Source organism: Zonotrichia albicollis, chromosome 1, assembly GCF_047830755.1.
Source record: "Zonotrichia albicollis isolate bZonAlb1 chromosome 1, bZonAlb1.hap1, whole genome shotgun sequence".
Lineage (NCBI taxonomy): Eukaryota > Metazoa > Chordata > Aves > Passeriformes > Passerellidae > Zonotrichia > Zonotrichia albicollis.
In genome coordinates, this window is record NC_133819.1 from 78,586,819 (window position 1) to 78,607,167 (window position 20,349).

Consider the following 20,349-nt stretch of genomic DNA (forward strand, 5'->3'; position numbering starts at 1 on the left):
TCTCCTAGTTTTTTTAATTTGCCTTACTTGCTCTTTGAATGTCATATAAGAGGTATAAAATCAGTTTGTTTCCTGCTGTCCTGTGTACAGCCAGCATGGCTTCCCTAAGGACAAGTCCTGCTTGACTGCTCTAGTGGCCCTGATGGAGTGACTGTACCAGTGGACAAGGGAAGGGTTACAGATGTAATTTATTTGGACTTCTGTAAAGCCTTTGACACAGTCATCCACAACATAATTTTCTCTAAACTGGGACGAGATGGATGGAATGGGTGGACTGTGACACTGCTTGGGGTGACATAATTGCAGCTTCCCAGTACCTGAAGGGAGCCTACAAAAAAGATAGGGAGGGACTATTTACAAAAGCATGTAGTGGCAGGACAAGAGGGATTGGCTTCAAACTGAAAGAGCTTAGATATTAGCAAAAAATCCTCCACTGTGAGGGTAGTAAGACCTTGAAAAGGGTTTCCCAGAGAAGTTGTGGATGCCACATACCTGGAAATGGATAAGGTGTGGTTGGATGGGGCTCTGAGCAATCTGTTCTAGGAGAAGGTCTCACTGCCCATGTCAGAGAGGTCGGAACTGGATGGCATCCAAGATCCCTTCCAACCCAGGCTATGATTAAATGAGTCTATGACTCTCTCTTGTCTGTACTTAGGGCAGCTCGCTGAGATCAGGGCCGTCATATAGAGAGTTAATCCCTCCTTCATATGCATGGGGCAGAATATGTGAGATTTTCCAGATGCTGTCAGGCCTGCACTGGTGAAGACAAAGGCAGAAATCTGCCCTCCTCAAAGAAGACCTCAAAGCAACAACTTCATGATCTTCCAGTGTTGTCTCTAAAACTGTCATTAAACTGAGACAGAAGAGCACCCTATGTTGAATGGCTGGAGAGAGATGGGAATTTTTCTTCAATTTCTTCACTCATTCTCCACCTGATTTCAGAGTGAGAAAATATTATAAAATCTTTCTTTACAGTGTTGAGGTGAGAGGTCTCTTGCTATTTTGTCCCCTGAGGCCTCAAATTAGTTTTGATTCTTGTCAAATTATGTGTCCTAGATCTCCCAGTAACAAGCATGTCCATGTCCTCAAGTAGGAACTGGTAAAATGTTCTGACAGCTCTTCTGACTAGGAAAATCCAGCTTAGGATAGTGGTCAGAATCCCACATCAACCAGAGCCACCTCCATCCCTCCCTGAGAGCTGAGAGAGGAAATGCCTCAGATCAACTTTTTGACAATGAAAAACAGATTTTTCATACCAGAACATCATCTTTATGTTTCTAGAATTTTTACTGACTTCAGAATGTCTCAGACATTTACAGTCTTTTATGGTTTTAGAGTCAGCCTTCATATTGGAACGTTTCTAGAGTATAGTAATTTTGATAGGGTCATGCAACTCCCTAAACAGCCATAAATCTATCAATCTTGGGTTTATTTGCTTTAGTGTATAATATGTAGGGGAAAATAAGATAGTATGTAAGTAGAATATAATTCTTTAGCTGGTAGGTAAAAAAGTAGGCATAGGTTTAGAGAAGTAGCTATAGCTGTAGCTAGCTTGTCGGGGAAAATAGAAGTGTTTCTCATGTAACACTGACTGCTCTTTATTGCTTATCAGCATCTGAATGTTAATCTCTTTGAATAATAAGCAACTCAGATATAATAAAATATAGTTCTGCTATCAACACATCTACATGAAATGATTTTGGAGACAGTCATAATCCTGTGAAGAAATTCATAAAGTCGTGAAAAGACAAATCTTTATTTTGCTTTGAATTCTGAATTATGCCTTGAAGGGTGTGGCCTGTTCTTAGCCTACACTAACTGGCAGAATTAGCTGGAAAACTGATCGCTGATTACCACATGCAGAGAGAAACTGCCAGCTCGAAATGATGAGTGTCTAGAAATAACTAGACATTTGTTTCATTCAAATGAAGAGTTTCAAATTTCCTGTGCTCAAGGTGAGCAGTGTGCTAGAGGATAGGAATAAGAACTGGAGCCGAAGCTGACTTCTGCATGAAATTCAAACCAGCAGTGGCTGTCTCTCAGAGACTTTCCTGAGAGACAGTGTTTCACTGCTGTGAATTCCCCTGTTTCCCCTGGGATCCTGCAACTCACATCTCTAGGACCAGGACATGGAACACTGCCACTCTGGCTGAGCTTTCAGCATGAGAGGTGAGCCAGGAGTCTTGCATGGAAACAACAAGGTACTGCTGATCAGCTGGTGGATGTCAGCTGGCAGCCAGCACCAGAGAGAACTCAGCAGGAGCAGCATATTGAATCAACTTCCTTTAAATGCTGTGAGAGAACAGTGTCTTTCTCAAAATTATGCTATGTCTGTTTGAAAAGAAAGCAAAGGAATAGTAAACAGAGGGGATACCTTCTCCAAGATATCTTCAAATGTATTCAATTTTCACACCTGGAAAGCACAGTTGAAGGTTGTAGTTCTCAGCAGCAGTCTTCTGCCAAGGAGCTCTGGAACATCGAATGTCTCCTTAATGTACCAGACATGCTGCAGGGAGAAAATTGGTTACCTGCTGATTGGCATGACTTCTGACTCATACTTCACAATTGCTTTTCTCTCCTGGCTGAATTTGTTTGAGCTGTGGGGAAATAAATTGGCCCTGGAATGGATGTACTGTAGTGCAAGATAGTCATGGCAGCAGAATGTCTCCCCACCACTTCATTTGGCTTCAAGGCTTTGCTGCTGGTTCCCAGGCTCATGAGTGCTGCTGTTAGGAGGCAGAGAGAAGATAAAAGGCACACACTCAAGTTATGTCCCAGCATGGGCCATTTCTTGTTGTTCACCAGCTGGTCAAACACAGAGAGTGTCAGCTGGTTGGTTCTCTCAGTCTTTGTCATGGTATACATCTTTTTCTCACTCTATGCAGTTGCTTACTCTTCCTTTTCTAAGATATTTTATAAAATGAAATAAAAATTTCTGTACTTTATCTCTTTTGGGTTAAGGTTCTTGCTTAAATCTTTAACTGAACAGGTTTCCTTACAATGGCATTTGACTTTTAACTGATAAGTCTTTAAAGATTTAATTGGTTGGACAAGGTTCTGTTCTATTCCCATGGACTTTCTTTTAGCAATTCTTTGTAAGCAGCTTTACTTCTTATTTAAGAACTGGCTATTTGCTTATGTCTCAAAAGTCCAAGGAAGTACTGTGCTCCTTGAATTCACATCTGGCTGAAATTTGTCTTTGGAAGTTTATTATTAATATGAGATTCACAGCCAAGGTAGAAATATGTAACATAGTTCAATCTTACAGTTTATTATTATCTTATATTATCTTACAGATAAATAGGGTAATAAATGAAAAATAACATAATGAAAAGATAATTTAAAGATTTGATTGAAAAAAGAAAGAAGCAACTTAAAATCTCAAAGCTATTTTAAAAGTTCAAACTCAAGGCTCATCCTTAAAACACAGAAAGTAGAGAGAGCCATACCAGAACAGTAACAGCTTATGCCAGTTGTCTGTCCAGTGATAGACTGGTGTTAATACTAAGACAATCATTTAGGTAGAGAGATTCTGAAAATGCTTATGCCTTTTAGCTTCAGAAGCCCTCCTAAATGGTTTGAAGATCATTAATATTTCTAAACTATTTTAAAATATCTGCATTATTGGAGTCTGACAGCTTTCAGCAAAAATGGGTGAATATCTGTCATCACTGGCTCACTGCTTCACTAAAAGGCAGGAGGTAGGGAACAAAGCCAGAAGAGCCAGTGGCTTGCTTTGGTCAGAAGGATGTGGATGGAGCTGGGAATGCACTTCCATTCACTGAGATTGCCGAATAAAAACATGGCATATGTTGCATTTCCCAGTGTTAGCAGGATTCAATTTTGGTATTTAATTTCTTTCAGATTATCTTCAGATAATGTGACTATTAAGTTTTATATATTCATGATTCTTTTCAATGAAGTTTATATTAGATTGGTTTCTGTTGCTGGTTTGTATGTAAATAGTTTTTGGAGGGCTGTTTATCTAGGCATGTCTTGTTATTAAGTCTCTTTATTAACATGTGCCATGCATCTCTGATGTGCAGATTTAATGTGCAATGGTTATAAGCACGCTATGATGTGACATTTTCATGAGATAATGTCTATAAATAAATATCTCAAATTGATATTTTAAATTAATTTTTGAATTAATGCATTCTAAGTGAGCAGAAGCCATCAACTGACTTAAAGTGAAAAATCTCTCTTGAAATCACTCTTTGAAATTCAAAACTTGCACTATATCTTTTTGTGGTCTAGAAAAAGCATCGAAAAGCAGATCAGTAGATGTGGAGGGAAGGGTAGGAATAGAAGGGAATGACTGTCTGTTGCCACTACGATTCAGATGAAAGCAATTTTTTTTAATCAGATGAAGTAAATTCAGAAGCTTAAGTAAAGAATCCTTGGCTCAGGGATGTGCTTTATTTATGGGTATATCTGGTCTTTATTCTCAACATGTAGATAAATGAGCGACTAGTATTTATAAAGATCTAAATTGTTCATCACTTTGTAAAAGCATTGAAACTTGTTCTAAATGTCCTCTTACAGGACAAAAATTAGTTGCTCTACCAAGAGATTTATTGTACAAAATATTTTTAATACAGTTGGAAGCAAAACCAGCATTTCTAGGTTTTCTACTGTGTGGGAATATCTTGTTTTACTGACATGTTAATCAAAGTTGGGGAATACAAGTGCAAATATCTACTTTTGATGTGATGCAGTTTTAAGGAAGAAACTGGAGTAGTGGAGAAGAGCTGAATATTTTAATCATGAGAAAACCTAAGAAAGTACCTACTCCTTATTCATTAATTGATGAAGAAAAGAATTGTTAATCTGTGAATATTTCAAACTGTATGTAAAAGTTAGCACATGAAAGGGAAGGGCTACTCTGGAAAAAATTTTTAAAAGTTTCATAATTCTAGCAGAATAGGAAGTAAGAGTCTTAGTACAATGAGTTACTACAGGATTATTTTGTTCTCATTAATGACACAGAAAATACAACTGAAGTTATTAATTCAATCCTAAATTCATTAAATGGAGATTTGAGTTTCTGTGGAACACACTTAAATAACCGATTTAGGAAAAAGAGGTTCATATTAAAAAAAGGAAAAAACCACCCTCTTTTACAATATGTCTATGAATTGTGATCATGTAAAAATGAATTTTTTTTGTGAATGATCACAATTTATCAGAAAATCAAGCATCAGCTTTTATACACAAGCTTCATTTTTTGGGACAGATATTTTTCTTTTTTTTCTGTACTTTGCTCAGAGGAAGAGGTAACATTTTGTCATAATTCATATACACACAACAGCAGCTGGTAATTCATATAGATTTAAGTTTTTTTCTCATTGAAACCTAATATGAAATTCTGTTTACTTTTAAGCTACAGTCTACAAAAAATACATAGCCTTATTTTTATGGCCCTGTGGGGGTAATGGCAGTAATGACTAACAGAATAGTCACTGTAGTCACTGCCTGATGTTGATAATAAGCAAAGAGTGTCCAGAGTAATTAATGTTTGCAGGATGAGACTCTTGCATTATAAGGTTTGGATTTGCAGTACATATTGGATTTTCAGTACATATTCCATAAGAACAGGTCAGAAAAGAATATTTGATTTCTTTTTTTTCGGCAAATAATCCATGTTGTTCTCAGGATGCTCCTAAAGTCAAGAAAAACAAAGCTATACTAGGAGAGAAATAATTAAATTTTATATTTGCATAATTTTTAATCTCTACCAGTAAAAGATTTCCAAGAAAACTGAAGGACAGTTACGGTTCCCACACTTTCTCTTTTAACCTTCTAGTTCATCATGCACAAGATGCTTGTGTATCTGTGTATATATATTGACCAACACAACCAAACATTCATTATTTCTGTGTTAAAAGTAGTATGACCAAAACATTCCAACTATTTTTCCTAGTTCAGTTTTCCTAGGCTTCCAAGCATGAGGTGTAAGGCGTGGAGGCATTTCTCCACCTTAAACATTTATCTTCTAGACAAAGTTCAGATGTCTACAAGACTCTGTAGCAAATATGGCAGTTTTGTGGATTTTTAGAGATTGATACCACTCTGTCTCCAAGTTTTTTATAAATAGTTAAAGGCAATGTTATCTGTGGACATGGGAGATACAACTTCTCCACTGACACTGGCACAGTCTTAAAGAGGCGATTATAGCTTGCACAAATAGGGCCACATAAAATAATGCCAAGAGGATAATTGTGTGGTCCATTTTAGTTCTTTTTTGGGATGTATCCTCAGAGGATTCCAATATTCCTCAAAGCAAAATAAATTTCTTTGGATGTCTGCACCATCCAATATTTCATGATCAGTGACTGATGAAAGTTCATCAGGAGTTTTAATTCCTCTCCTGAGTTTAGCAAGCATGGAGAACCATAGCAACTTTCAGAAGTGCGTCTGCAATGACGGCTGTGTGTAAATTCATTAACTTTTTTTATCTTTTTCCGGCAACATCACTGTTTTGTTTTTTGGTTTTTTTCCATTCAGTTAGCGATACAGTGAATAATGTCCTTTGAAAAAAATTTCCTGACTTAAACTTTTAAAGATTGCTCCATCACCTACATAATCAAGATCTTCTTAGTCCACTTGCTCGAAGCAGCTTGAGTTGCCATCTTGCACATCCAAAGTGTCATTATTGGATACTTCTGGTATATTTTGGAATGAGTTATTCTCAAATGTTGGTAATAATGAACTGCAAAATAGATTCTGACTTTTTTTAGTTTATGGGAAACAGCAAGGACAATCCTGGCTCCAGAAAAATGTAAAATGGGTAGGAACTGAGGTCTGCTGTCTCCCCAACAATTCCAACAGTCATTCAGCAGGGCTTTCACTCTTCATGATGTTGAAAGGAAAGACGGAGAACAGGTGAAAAGAAAGATATTCTATCCTAGGTTTGGATGCTTTGATTTTCAGTGACTGAACTATGGCTCTTCAGCTGCTGAAAATACTTGAGGCATGGCAAGAAAATCTGGAGTTCCAAAAGGCAAGTTAGCATACTGTAAGGCAGATGTAAATACTTCTTGTAGGTAGGAGAGGTGGGTTCAGGTTCTTTTCAGTAAGGAAGTCACCCTAAGTCACCAAATCCTATCTGGCTTTTCCACTGAGTCTCCAATCCTTTGACCAGTTAAGGTGACTCACTCAGATTTCTGCTTTCCCTTCTAAGTGCTTTCTTTCTTTTATTTTTTCACATCACTTCCACCTTTAACATATCATTCAATTAAATACTTGTTTGTTTTCTTGCTTTTTGTTTACACTACTGGTATAAATAAGTACATTGTGAGAGAAATAAAACTTATTTTTAATTGTTTTATGCTTGGCAAATTTTATGTGTGCCACTCTTTTTATTAGCTAGGAATTACATTGTGGTAATGAAAAAATAAGAGCAATTGGATGGGACAAATAAATCATTTTGATCTTTACATGCCTTCCATGAATTAGATATATATGGAATTTCACAAAATGAAAAGAGGAATGAAAAATTATCAGGAAAAGTAGTTATGGTACATAAAATAATATTTTTTCTTTCCTAAATTATTTTTTCTGGAGTTAGTCAAGAAGGCTTGGAAGGGTTGAGTAATTGCTTCATTTGTTAAAATCCATTGTAAATAATTCCAGCTTTGAGAAAAGTCTTGTCAATCTTTTCTTTTGTGTTCTTTCCCTCTGCTTCCATTACCCACTTCAAGGCTTTTAGCTTCCTTGCTTGGCGAAGTGCCACGAAGCCAAGGGAGCAAATCAGGGAATTTTTGTTTTTCTTCTAGGGTAGTGTCAATGGCTGCTCTGGGAACCAGATGTTTCTGATTCTCTGTAATGGTGATGTTCGAAATGGCTTATGTGTCACCTTGTCATCGAGTTAATGTCAGAGAGGCATGCTTTGAAACAGGAACCAAGGCTCATCACATTGGTTTGCAGTGACAGGCAAATAAGCAGAATAATAATGTCCTAGTTTCTGCTTTCTTTTCTGCTTTTCCATTTCACGATTTTTAGTCAAAATACATGTGTATATTACCTTTGGAAGGTTTGTATACTGCTGTGTAAAATACCACCTGTTAGCAATTTATATCTTAGTCACTCACGGTGGAAATATTGTTATATATCAAAAGAAATGAAAGATTATGAAAGAACTTAAATACGGTATTACCTTGGGTTTCTCCAAATTATTTTTTTTTCAGGTTATTTTTTAAATGTCTGTGATTTTAAAAGTTTGAAAGTAATATTCTTATATAGCTTTCTGTTACTTTGGATTATATATACTACAACGAATATATATTTATTGTTATATTTCTTCATAGATATTTCATTGATCATAACACAGAAGAAGATAGGTATTTCACGATTGATGCTAGTACTGGAACCATTAAGACTGCCAAGATCTTTGACAGAGAGGAGACACCTTGGTACAACATCACAGTGGCTGCTTCTGAGATAGGTAAATAATTTATTTGGCACATGGTATGAAAAATAAAAATTAGAAAGGAAAATAATCACTCTCATATTTTGAGAAAGACTACATTAATATGTTATGTTCTTTTGAACACCTGTGGGTTTTTAGCTAGTCCAGATAAAGAAGAGTTTTCTGTGTGTTTGTTAATACTCTAACTCCACAGAACAATTAAACAAAATCACATGCCTGTGTGAGTCCACCTGTGTAAATTTGCCAGATTTCTCTGCATGGGACAGAAGGCTGCCAACTTACCCAGCAACATTTCTAAGCATTCAATCTCCTAAAATAAACAGCTTGTGCCATTTGTGTTTCACAATTCATATGTCTTAGAAGTTAACACTATTTAGTACTGTCTGAGAAATTCATCTCTCCTTCTTGTATCTACTATGGACTATTTTAGCAAATTGCATGCCAATTGTACGCCCGTGTTAACTTATATTTCACAAATGCCTAGTAGTTTCTGATTATGTTTCTGGCCTTTTAATGGGCAAATTACCAAGATATAATAAATACTTACCTGTGCATTTGAAAGTCCTCTAACTTTGGTGAATCTCCATTGCCTCAGATAAGCCCTGCAATGATCAAAAGCCATTTGGCTGAGGAGTATGAGACAAATATTTCTTCTTGAGGCAAGGAGAGTTTAACGAACTTTTCAGTTTGGCTTTTTGATTGCAGGGTCTTCATTTTTCCATGGTCAAAGTTTTAAATTTAAAAAACTCAACAAGGAAAATGAAGAAAAAAAAAGTCCCATTCTGGATTGATAGATTCAATTCTCCTAAGCACTGTTCATGTTACCATCTTTCAGTGGCAGTGATTTTGATCAAAACTGTGAAATACTTTTATGTATATTAGTTTTCTTTTTTTTTTTTGTTTTGTTTTATTAATGATAAAACACAGGTTTTACCTCTAATAGGTTCCACTGACATTATTTAGCCCGGTCTGCTTTCAACTGTTTCAACTCTTGGTTAAAATGTAATCTGTTCTGCCACTACGGCACTGGCGCATGCTACAGAATAAACAGCATGAATTTATTTCATAAAGACAGCAAATTGTTTCCTATTATTGTACCTACATTCACAAATAAATTGACATTTTGTGCTAAGTACTTCCCTACAGTAAATAATAGGATCTAGAATTTTATGATTAGCTCCTTGAAAAAGCAAACACTAACACTCCTGTGTGCTTGACAGTGTTGACATATATAGAATGTCATTTCAGTTCAGCATAAAACTGAATTCAGCATGAAATAAAATACAATTAAAGCTTAATCATAACCAGGTGCATACTGTTAATTAAAAAAAAAAAAAAAAAAAAAAAAAAAAATTTAAAAGCTACACAGGGACACTGAAAAAAAAAGTATTCATGAGTCCTTTTTCGGAAACCATTGAAATATAATTTTCCAGAAAAAAATCTCAACAGCATAAAACTTGAACATAGCTTTCTCCACATTATTTGTTTCACATAATCAAAAGAGTGCTGGTACATGTATCATGCTGAGAACAGCATGAAGAAGGAGGATTATGTTTAAAACTAAAACAGAATGGAATAAATTATAAGAATTATACTTTTTTTTTTTTTTTTTTTTTAATTTTAGGTGGTCTGCTTAGAAGTCTCTGTTTCAGGTGCAAATTTTTACAGGAAAACACAAATCTGATTTTTTGTCCCTTGCTCTGCCTTTGTTACAGTTAAAGCCGGGGTTGAAAAAATAAGTAAATTTATAGAGTCAGTTGGAAAAACAATTCAATTATGAAAAAAGGAAGATATAGTAGTGAGGAAGAGATGGATAACAGACAGACTGACAGGCAGCCTAAATGACAGACAGCCTTTCCTTGTGTCTACTTCCTCAAACATTTTGTTTTTTGTCATATTTGGAAATTACAACACTGTTCTTTTCCAAATCCATTGTGAACTTAATAATGAATTTATGGTGGAGCAAGGGGCATATGCTGTGTATGGCCAAAGCTCTTCCCTTAAGTGCTATCTATCCCATATCTGGTCTTATGGTTTTTGCTTTTAAGCTCAAGCACTAGGTATTGCAAAACTAAGACTAAAGCTGAAATATCAGTCAAAGGCTATGACAAAAGTGTTATTTGGCTGTGAGGCTGATATTCCTCAAATTTATCTGACACAGCAGAAGGCATTTGCAGCTTCTGACATCATTTGCTTGGCCAAGAGCACAGCAGAACCTCCAAGGCCCATAAAGACTGTATTCCTTCAACAACAAGAGGTGCTCTGTGGGTATAAAGTGTTGATTGTAGTTAGTTTCTTGAAGTGTTTTCCTCTCTTCACTTTGTGCTACATATCACTGATAGAATTCAGTTTCCACCTATCATCCCTTTGGCCACTATTTGTAACTGGGCTTATTCTACATAAATGAAATTTAGAATCAAGATTATATTTCTACCCCCAATTGTGTGATATCTTCATGCTTCAACCTCATTCTTTCTCAACCTTTCATAAGATATTTACTTTCACTTTTCCTCTCTGTATGTGATATATACTGTCTGCATTGGTCAAGTGTCCTCTGAGATCTGAGGAAGTCCTACCACTTTGCTCTTCAGGAGTAATGCTGATGTAATAATCCACAGGTTTTTTCTGTTTGTGCTCTTATTTCTTAAATCACACTATTATTATAAAAATTAATGGGCAATCCTTCTCTTTCTTTAACATGCATTGTTCTTAAACAGCAGCATTTTTGTGTCCAGAAGCATTTGCTTTGATTGTCTCAATAGGAGTGCTTCCTGAAATCTCATTGTAGTACTAGGAAATAAGATGATAAAGTAGTATTATAGTTTATGTTGAAGGATCTAAAGACTAAATCTAAGACAGGGGGAGGGAGAAGTCATACTAAGAGTAGTACTAATACTTTAAAATACAGATTCATATAGGGTGATTACCATTTAATTGACTTCTTAGAATTCTTTGAAAAAAATTTAGAATAGTCTGTTTGAAAGAGGGAGAAGATATAATTTGATTGATTCTAGTAAAGGTTTTTAAACAAGTCTTTGACAAGAGTAATGAGAATAGAAAAGTACAGAGCAAATGCACAATGTTTTATAACACAAGAAAGACTGATTTAAAGGAAAGAAATACAGTCATAGCTTAGTAATATCAAGAATACAGTCTGTCCCTTGGAAGTAGAAAAACTTAAGGCTGAGCTATTTCAAAGACTAACAGAATCTGTCAATTAGAATTCATTATAATGATAGCACTCAATGATGCAAAGTGATTCAAATTCCAAAATTACCTCCCTAGCTGGTAAGAATTAAGGAAGATTAAGAAAAATTCATGCAAGAACAAGACACACAGAAGAATGAGCTAGATAACTGAAGGGTGAAGTGGATGGAAAACTGTCTGAAATGGCAGGTTGAAAGGGCTTCAACCAGCAGCCCAGATAGCAGGTGGGGTCCAATCACTAGGAATTATTTCTGGTGGCTTATGCAGGATATAACAGCCTCTTCATTAATGATGTGATATGTGGAATAGAGTGCTTTCTCAACCACTCTCACTCTTTGCAAATGGCACAAAACTGGAATAAAGGCTCGTACATCAGACTGTTGTGTTGACAACCAGAAAGATCTCAATAGGCTAGAGAAATGGCTGAACAGGAAATGAAGAGAGATTGATGAGAGGGAAATTAAATCTTGAAGAGAGATTTAATAATAGGAAATGCAAAGTTGAGCACTTAGAGAGGAGTAATCCGATGTACCAGTTCACATGCACAGCCAACTGGCAGATGAGCAGCTTTTGAAAGAAGGTTATGGTGGAGATCCTGGTGGATGAAACCTGGGTGTGAGCCAGTGATGAGATCTTGTGGCAATGGAGGCCAATGCCATTCTGCACTGGGTGAGAAAACATTGGGTGTCAGCAGGCTGAGAGGGGTGATCCTTCCCCTCCATACAGCCATGATGAGAGCCCAAGAGGAATGCTCCCAGATCTGGGCTCCTCAATACCAAAAAGACTAAGTCCAGTGCAGAATCATGAAGGCTGGAATGTCTGTCATATGAGGAGAGGCTGAAAAAGCTCAGATTGTTCAGCCTGGAGATGTGAAGGCTCAGAAGGAGCTTATCAATAAGTTTAAATAACTGTTAGGGGGAGTCAAAGAGGTGACTAAAGATGATGAACATCAAGAAAGATTCATCTGAGTAGTATACGGTAAAATAACAGGAGGCAATTTGAATAAATTGAAGCACAGAAAATTCCATTTAAACCAAATAAGAAAAATGGTTTTACTGTGAGATTGATTGAAAATTGGAACAGGTCACATTGAGAGGTTGTGGATTCTCTGTCTTGGAGACACTCAGAACCCAACTGGACATGGCCAGAGCAATGTACACTCTAGATCCAGCTTTGAGCAAAGGAGTTGGACTTGCAGATCTATGGAGGCACCTTCAAAATCAATGATTCTTTGATTTTTTGGTACTGGGAACTGTGTTTTTAATGTGGAGAAGAAAATAAAAGAAGAAAATGGAGAAAACCAGCTTCTTGATATGTTTTTCAGGTGATGTTAACATCAAAAGGTTATCGGAGTTCAAAAAATACTGACATGTAGATGTATAAAAACTGTGCTTCTAATTAGAAATGTGATTTTTTTTAAAAGCAAAATAAGTGCTTATATTTTAAATATTTTAAAGGTACCTTTTAACTGGGAAGTTGTCACATATTTCTCTTATGCAGCTGGTTATTATATCAGTGTGTAGAATGGATTCCTGGATTTGTCAGATCATTAGCAGTTTGGGATCAAGTTGAGATGCTCCTGATTGTCTCCAAAATGCTCTGCAGTGGCTGAAAATGGAAAATCACACCACTTTCCACTATTTGCTTAAAGGACCAACTTGAATGCAATGGGTGCAAAAACTTGTGATTGAAGGGTGTGCTGGTTTAGGGCAAATTTGTTAAAGAATCTGCAAAGGAGGGCCCCCCTCCAGAAAGCAAAACCCACACGGCCCCTCCCCCCAATCGGTTCGGGAAAAAATTCCTCGGAGAGAGGTGGAAAGAACCTGTTTATTTGACTGGCCCCGCACCCCCCAGCACACAAAATGAACAATACCCGATGACACCGCTTTGAGAAAGATGGCAAAATCAGAAAGTCTCTTTCGGGGGGGGGGCGGGGTGGTTGCTCTGTTCTCAGTCCCTCCGGCGCTGGGCCAGCCGCTGCAGCCGAACCTTCGGTGTTCCCGGGTCCCAGTCCGGAGCAGGTTCGAGATGGTCACAGGAACAGGAGAGGAGAAACAGTCCAGGAAGCAATGTGGACTGTTTAGCTAGAACTAGCTAATAAGCAGAGGCAGAAAGCAGAGCAGAAGCAAGAGCAGAAAAAGAGAGCAAGCAAAAAGCAGCAAGCTGAAGCTGGAAGTGAAAAACAGCCCTATGTACCGCTTGTCTCTGTCCTGATAAGAGAAACCCAAACAAAACTTCCGCTCTTCAGTGCCGGTCTTAAAGGCACAGAACAGATGAATGGGGATATACAAGCATCATAACGTCACCCCAGGACAAAGGGACAATAAAGAATTCCTAATTTATAAAGCTGTGGAGAGGTTGTATAGAAGAGAACTGAAATAATGGTGTTTCATGCCAGGTTTTGTCACATCCCCGAAACTTGATGAAATCCAATCAAGAGTCAGCAAAAAAATTACCACGTTAAAGAAACCTGTATATACAGAGCTTTGACACTGTAATGGATTAGAAATCAAAATACTGAAGAGACATCATTATGCAATCAATTTTACAGAAAAAAAATCCCACATATCTCCAAGGTGCTAAAAAAATCAGACATTGGAAAAAATAAAACCCAACCAAACAAATATATTTGTCTTTGTATTTACTTTGGCATGGGTATTCATTATGAGCTTCACAGGAAAAATGCCAAGGGGTTGAGTTAGGGCAGTATTTAATGGCAAACTATGCAATACCCTATGTGCTGTGGAAGGGATATCAGGAAAAAGTAATTGCAAAAAACTACTCAAAGAAATAACTTTTAGACATATTTAAATAGAGTGCCAACAAACCCTACTCAGAATTTAAATATGTGAAAAGTTAGGATAACTCACGAGAATAAAAGTTTGGAACATTCATTTAAAAAGACCTAGAGTAAATAACATTAAAGTGTCTTTTCTAATTGTAACATAAGTAGTTTTTTAATAAGTCTTGGTAAAAACAATAACAGAAACATACAATTATATAATTCAGAGGAAAACAGCATTCACAGAGATAACTAATAATATGCAGCAGTGTAATATAAGCTGCCTTGAGTTGCTGAATAATGGAAGTCCTATAATTGCAACAAATAAACAGATATAGTGTGTTTTTATGTTGAGGTGTGGTTATATCTATTATTAGGAATCACAGGGAAATTGCTACCCATATTACCATCATTAAACAGCAAGGTTATGAGAAGAATTTGACAGTTCTTTTTCACATTTTATATTTGCAGAAGAGAAATTACAAAGATTTGAGTAGGGTATTAAAATATATTACTCCTGATAACACTGCATGAGGCTGTCATATGGAGAAGGATAACTGAAGCTGGAGGGGAGACATAAAGTATGAATAGTATTTCTGTTAATAGTATTACGAGGCAAGCAGATTTATTTTACAAAAAGTGAAATCAAAAGACAGAAATAGACAATGATTTTGGTTTATTTCGAAACACATGACAGAAACATATGCATTGCCTGAAGGAAATAAGTCTTTGGAGGAATACCTTCCTGGCATACACACTAAAAATAAGAGAACAAGAATTTATGTCAATTTATTTTACTCATTTTTAATTTTCCACATAACCAAGAATGACTCTAATAGCTTGTGTCAAATAATCAGTTTTTAGAAAATGTTTTCTTTACAATATCTTCAAGAAATCATCTAAATCAGAATAAAATGCTGTTGGAGTTTTATAAACTCCTAGCCATTTGTATCTGGTTGACAGCAGGATGATTTTTTTATACCAGTGAGTTTGTTGCAAGATTCATGCCTCAGTTTTTTTTGAACTGAATTTTTTTCTTACAATAAATATAAAACGTCCTCATAGTGATTTTTATTTAGGTCTCAGTTGTTTGGCTTTTTTCAAAACTAGTAATTTTTTGTAGTAATAGAGAATGGACTTAAGGAATGAAATTCACTATTTTATTTTTTTTTTTTTTAGTATCATTAGAGGGAAATACTGTGTTTTGTATTGGTTTTTTATATATATGATTATCTCTATAGATACAATACAGAAACAGAAATAAAATTGTTACCATAAACCCTGACTTCAACAAGGAAAAAAAAAATCACATTCATTCTTTATCTTTGACCTCACTTGCATTCTGCCTTCTAGTTTATGTTCAGAAAGAGTTTTGGTATTGATGACATTTTTTTTCCAGAAAATAGAATCTGGAAAAAAAAAAAATTCACCAATAGTATTTCCCTAAATCTGAAAGAGATTAAAGAAGATTTTAAAAACAAAACTACTGGGTTTTGAGACTGTATTGGTCATGGTGTAGTGACAATGACCCGGATATCTGCTACATTTTTACTGGTGAGAGCTGGACACAGTACTGGTACCTGGTCCAAACTTAGCAATGATACACAGTTTACTTTCTGGCTTGGCAAGCTGCCTACTAATGCATCACAGCAATATGAACTTATAGTATCATAAGGGTGGAAAAGACTTCTAGGATCATTGAACCCAACCATTTAGCCGGGAGAAGAGGAGCCTTGGGGAAAATGCTATTGCTCCCTTCCACTGCCTGAGAGGAGGTTCCAGGGAGGTGGGGGTTGGCTTCTTCTACCAAGTAACAAGTGAGAGGACAACCAGAAATAGTTTAAAGTTGTACCAGAAAAGATTCCATCTTGATATTAGGAAACATTTCTTCATTGACAGAGTGGCCAGGCACTGGAACCAGCTGCCCAGAGAAGGGATGGAATAACAATTTCTGCATGTTTTCAAAAATCATGTGGATTTAGCAGCCTCTGCTGTTTTTTTTAATGCGCTTACCAATGCAATACAGAAACCCTACCAAAAAACTATTTTAAAAATCTAACAGTTGCTGAAAGGCAGTTAGTTCTCTAGTTAGCCTGCTCAAGGAATTATGCTTCTAATTCCAATTTCAATGCTTATTCCCTGTTTATATTGGCTTAGTCATTGGCTTCTAGGCATGCCAGAGTTTCTTCTCCTGTTTCTTTGGGAAAAGCAACAATGAAGATATTCCTACATTATCATCTGAAAATGGGATAGGACATGGCTCTTCTTAGCTACCAAAGTGAGGCTCTAGAGAAGGGATAGAGTTTGGAATCATATGGCATTTACTTCCCTTTGAAGCTTTGTGACAGAAATGTCAAAAGGGACATTTCTGGATGTTTTGTGGTGCCCTGTTCTAATCAGGCAGTCAACACCAACATTGTCTGAGAATTTGGCTTGAATTACAGCAATAGAGGGTTTCCAGCCTGAAAACTCTAAATGTTTTTGATCTACTGCAGTGCTATGATTATCACTATTGCTTTTGTGGTTGCTGCTGCTATCTCTGCTTCTGTGATAGAAGAGAAGTGAGCAGTGCCTTCAGCTTTATATTTATTAGTAAAAAGTTAAATTTTGCTACAAGAAAAAAATAAAAGCATTTGCTATCTATCTTCAGGTAACATTTTTTAGAAGTACCCACTTCCTTAAAATGAAGACTGGAACATTAAACTTATTCTTAGATTCTGCATAATTTTCTCCTTCCCAGAATATTTAGTTTATCACATAAACATCATCCTGAATTGAACCCAGTATTTTATTGATATTGCCACTCCCGTTTGCATGTTGGACATTCTTCCATCACTTAGGCTTTTTTTTTGGTAGTATATTTTATCCTTCCTAGATCTATGTTTATTCGTCTAATGTGTTAAAACTAATCTTTATTAGAGGAATGTGATGAGTATTTTGTACTTCTCATTAAGAAGTAATGGTATAGAGAGCTAGCTGAATTTCCTAAGTATTGGTGTGCATTGTAAGGTCTTGAAAAGATGTCAAATGGACTTATATCAAAAAGTAAATACACCCACAAAAGCTTGTTGATGTCAGAACTTGCATTCTGAAAGTCATTCAGGTAAAATATTTTTTATGAAGTCTATTGGAATTTTGTTAGTGTGAAAAGAAACTCTTAGTCATCAATAACTATATTAAAAATCTTTCTTCCTGAACAGGGATTTAAAAGTTTACCCAAAGAAACTAATAGAAGAGAAGATTCAAGGCTTCACATTGACTCTTAATTGGGTCTTCTGTATATTTAGAGTGGACTTGCCAATGGAGGATCTGAATATGAGGATCTGGATAATGAAATTTATTTACTTTACAGAAGTTTAGTATTCTGGAAGAAGAACTGTTTATTCTGGGAAAAGTCTCGAGCATTAGAAAATAAGTCCCTAGCATAGGTGAATCAGAGCAGTGTTTCTGCTTCAGTTGCCCCTTAAAACAGAGAGCATTCATTTCGAAAAATATATTCTTGAGGCAAATGCTAATAGGACACAGAATATTTTGTGATGCACAGGCCAGAAATGTATGTCAGCAATGATTATCTTAAAACTGGAAATCTGCCATGCTGCTGGAAGAAATTTCCCTTATTAAGAAAAATGTACTATTAAAAGTGCCAGTTATTAGATTGGTTTGGAGATTGCAGGTGAATTGTATTCTTGAAAAAGACTGGAGTATATTTTGATTCCCAAAATCAAAACTTAAAAAAAGAAAGAGAAAAAAAAATATTTCCTTCAATTCCTTCTCATTCTCTTCCCCTATTATAAATTGTTCTGTCGCCTTGCATGCAAATTTAGGCATGCACACTGCTCAAGACTGTTTTGGTAAGTGGTGTTAATACTGTACCATTAGCATTTTGTAGTGAGTATCCTGTCAGTATGGAAATTTGCCTGCAAATGTCAGTGATTCCATGAGGTACTGGCTTCCAGGGAGTTACTAATATTACCTTGTGCGTAAAGAGCTCTTTTGAACTGATGAGGTATTTATAAATTCTTCATACTGTAAAACAGCTGCAAAAGTGATAAAAGTAAACTTTGTGAATCTCTATAAAATATCTCTGCAAAACTACTGCAAATCTAACTGACTGAGAAAGATTGCGATTGCTCTGGGTAGTGGTGACAGGCATACAAGAGGACACATTCAAGGCAGGGCAAAGAGGTCTGCAGCACTGTACTGAAACAAAAGTATTTAACTCTTTTTGTCAAAAGTTTGATTTTTTTCTTCCCCAGTAACTATATGCCAGGCCTACAGAGCAGTCCTTTATCTGTGGTACCCACTACTCTGTGCCCTCTCTGATTTTTTCTGCGTCCTCTGGGATGTTTTTTGCCCCCTCATACCTTTGAAGAGGGCCCTGCTTTGAGCTGGAAACTGGACCAGTGACTTCCAGAAATCCCTTTCAACTAAGATTTTTCAGTAATCCTACGATTATCTGATAATCACAACTTCTGTTGCCTTCTTGCTAAAATTCTTACAGATTTTCTGTAGTATTAAAATGTTAAAATTTTTCATTATAGTTTATGAATCTTGTCTCTTTGTGTGTATTGTGTCCTTCCTTCATGTATACCACTTTCTAGTTCATATACCTTACAAATTATGTTCAAGAACCTCCCCAACAAAGTCTCAAAACCGAAGTTTCTTTGGGCCATAGATATCATATTCTGTAATTGTAGTTACAGGATTTTTTTAATTTTCATTGTCTGATTACATTAACAGAGGGCATTGCCTTAATGAGTTGCAAGCTAAATTTAAGTGAGCAGAAAGTAATGTTAAATCTGTACTGCCTGTGCTGTTCTGCACAATCTTTTGACCTACCTTCAAGAAAGGAACAAACATCTTTTTGTATAACTACTCATACTGTGAATGTTCTCCTGGAGAGAAGATTGCTTCCTTCAGAAAAAACAGCACAGACAGATGAATATCTCCCTTCTCCCAAGTACTGAGTGGACAGCCAAGTGTAATTCTTCTGTCACTTATATATCCCCAGCATTTAAACTTTCCTCAAAGTTTTCTACTAAAGGTGTTTTTTTAATATGGCAATAGAGAGCCTCATTCCTGCATAAAAACAGTGGAGATAGTCCAGTTTGTCTCTTAGTTCACCTTTTACAAAGATATTTATAGATTTGGGGTAAAGCTGCAAAGTAAAGGAAAATTTCAACAAGATAATGGCATTTGCAAGCCTATACATGTCTTCTGAGCATGTTCTTCTAACTTCTAATTCTAATGGTAGTTGGGAACAGCATTCCTCTGTTAGTTAAGTCTTCTGTTGACTTTTTTATCTCCTTTCTATTAGGTTCCGAAAGTATTAAAATAATTGTGTGAATATGCACATATTAGTTAAAAAGAGAATATGAAAAATCTGAGGGAACTTCTAAGACCTAGTTCCTTGGCCTAGTATCCCATGTGAGGAAAGAAAATGAGAGATCTCTTCATTAAAAAAAAAAAAAAACTTCAACATTCTCAAATATTTCTTCACTGAGAGCCTACATCACTGGTGGTTTTAAAGCCAAGTGTGTCAAGTTGATGCTTTTCAGAATTCTGAGCAGAGATCATTAAATGTGTGACAAATATAAGGCATTTTCTAAATGACCATTTTTAACAGAAACATAGTAGGGATTAATTATAATCAAAATAACCATGGTGAATGAAGTTTCACCATGAATAAAGCTTTGACTACTAATTTTTCTCTCTCTTTTATTTTTCTTTTTTTTCCTCATAAGTACACACATGAACTTTTAAAATGTCAATCCATAATACCTCATTCTTCCATTTTATTCCATTTGAAAGATTGACTTTACAGTTTTCTACTGATAATTTAATTTAGTTGGTGAATGCAAGATAAAGTTTGTCATCTAAGTGATACTTGTACAGACTCCAGAAGGCATGTATTAGATAATCATAAAAA

General features: G+C 36.0%; 1 protein-coding gene across 16 annotated transcripts in view; it reads left to right on the forward strand.

Annotated features, from left to right (window-relative positions):
• The window catches only part of CDH18 (cadherin 18), a 491,833-nt gene that overhangs the window by 445,006 nt on the left and 26,478 nt on the right, over nt 1-20,349 (forward strand). For all 16 annotated transcript variants that reach the window (XM_074545340.1, XM_074545332.1, XM_074545380.1 and 13 more), the window contains one exon: nt 8,310-8,446. In XM_074545340.1, the coding sequence (XP_074401441.1) occupies nt 8,310-8,446 (137 nt within the window). The remainder of the gene's footprint in view (nt 1-8,309; nt 8,447-20,349) is intronic.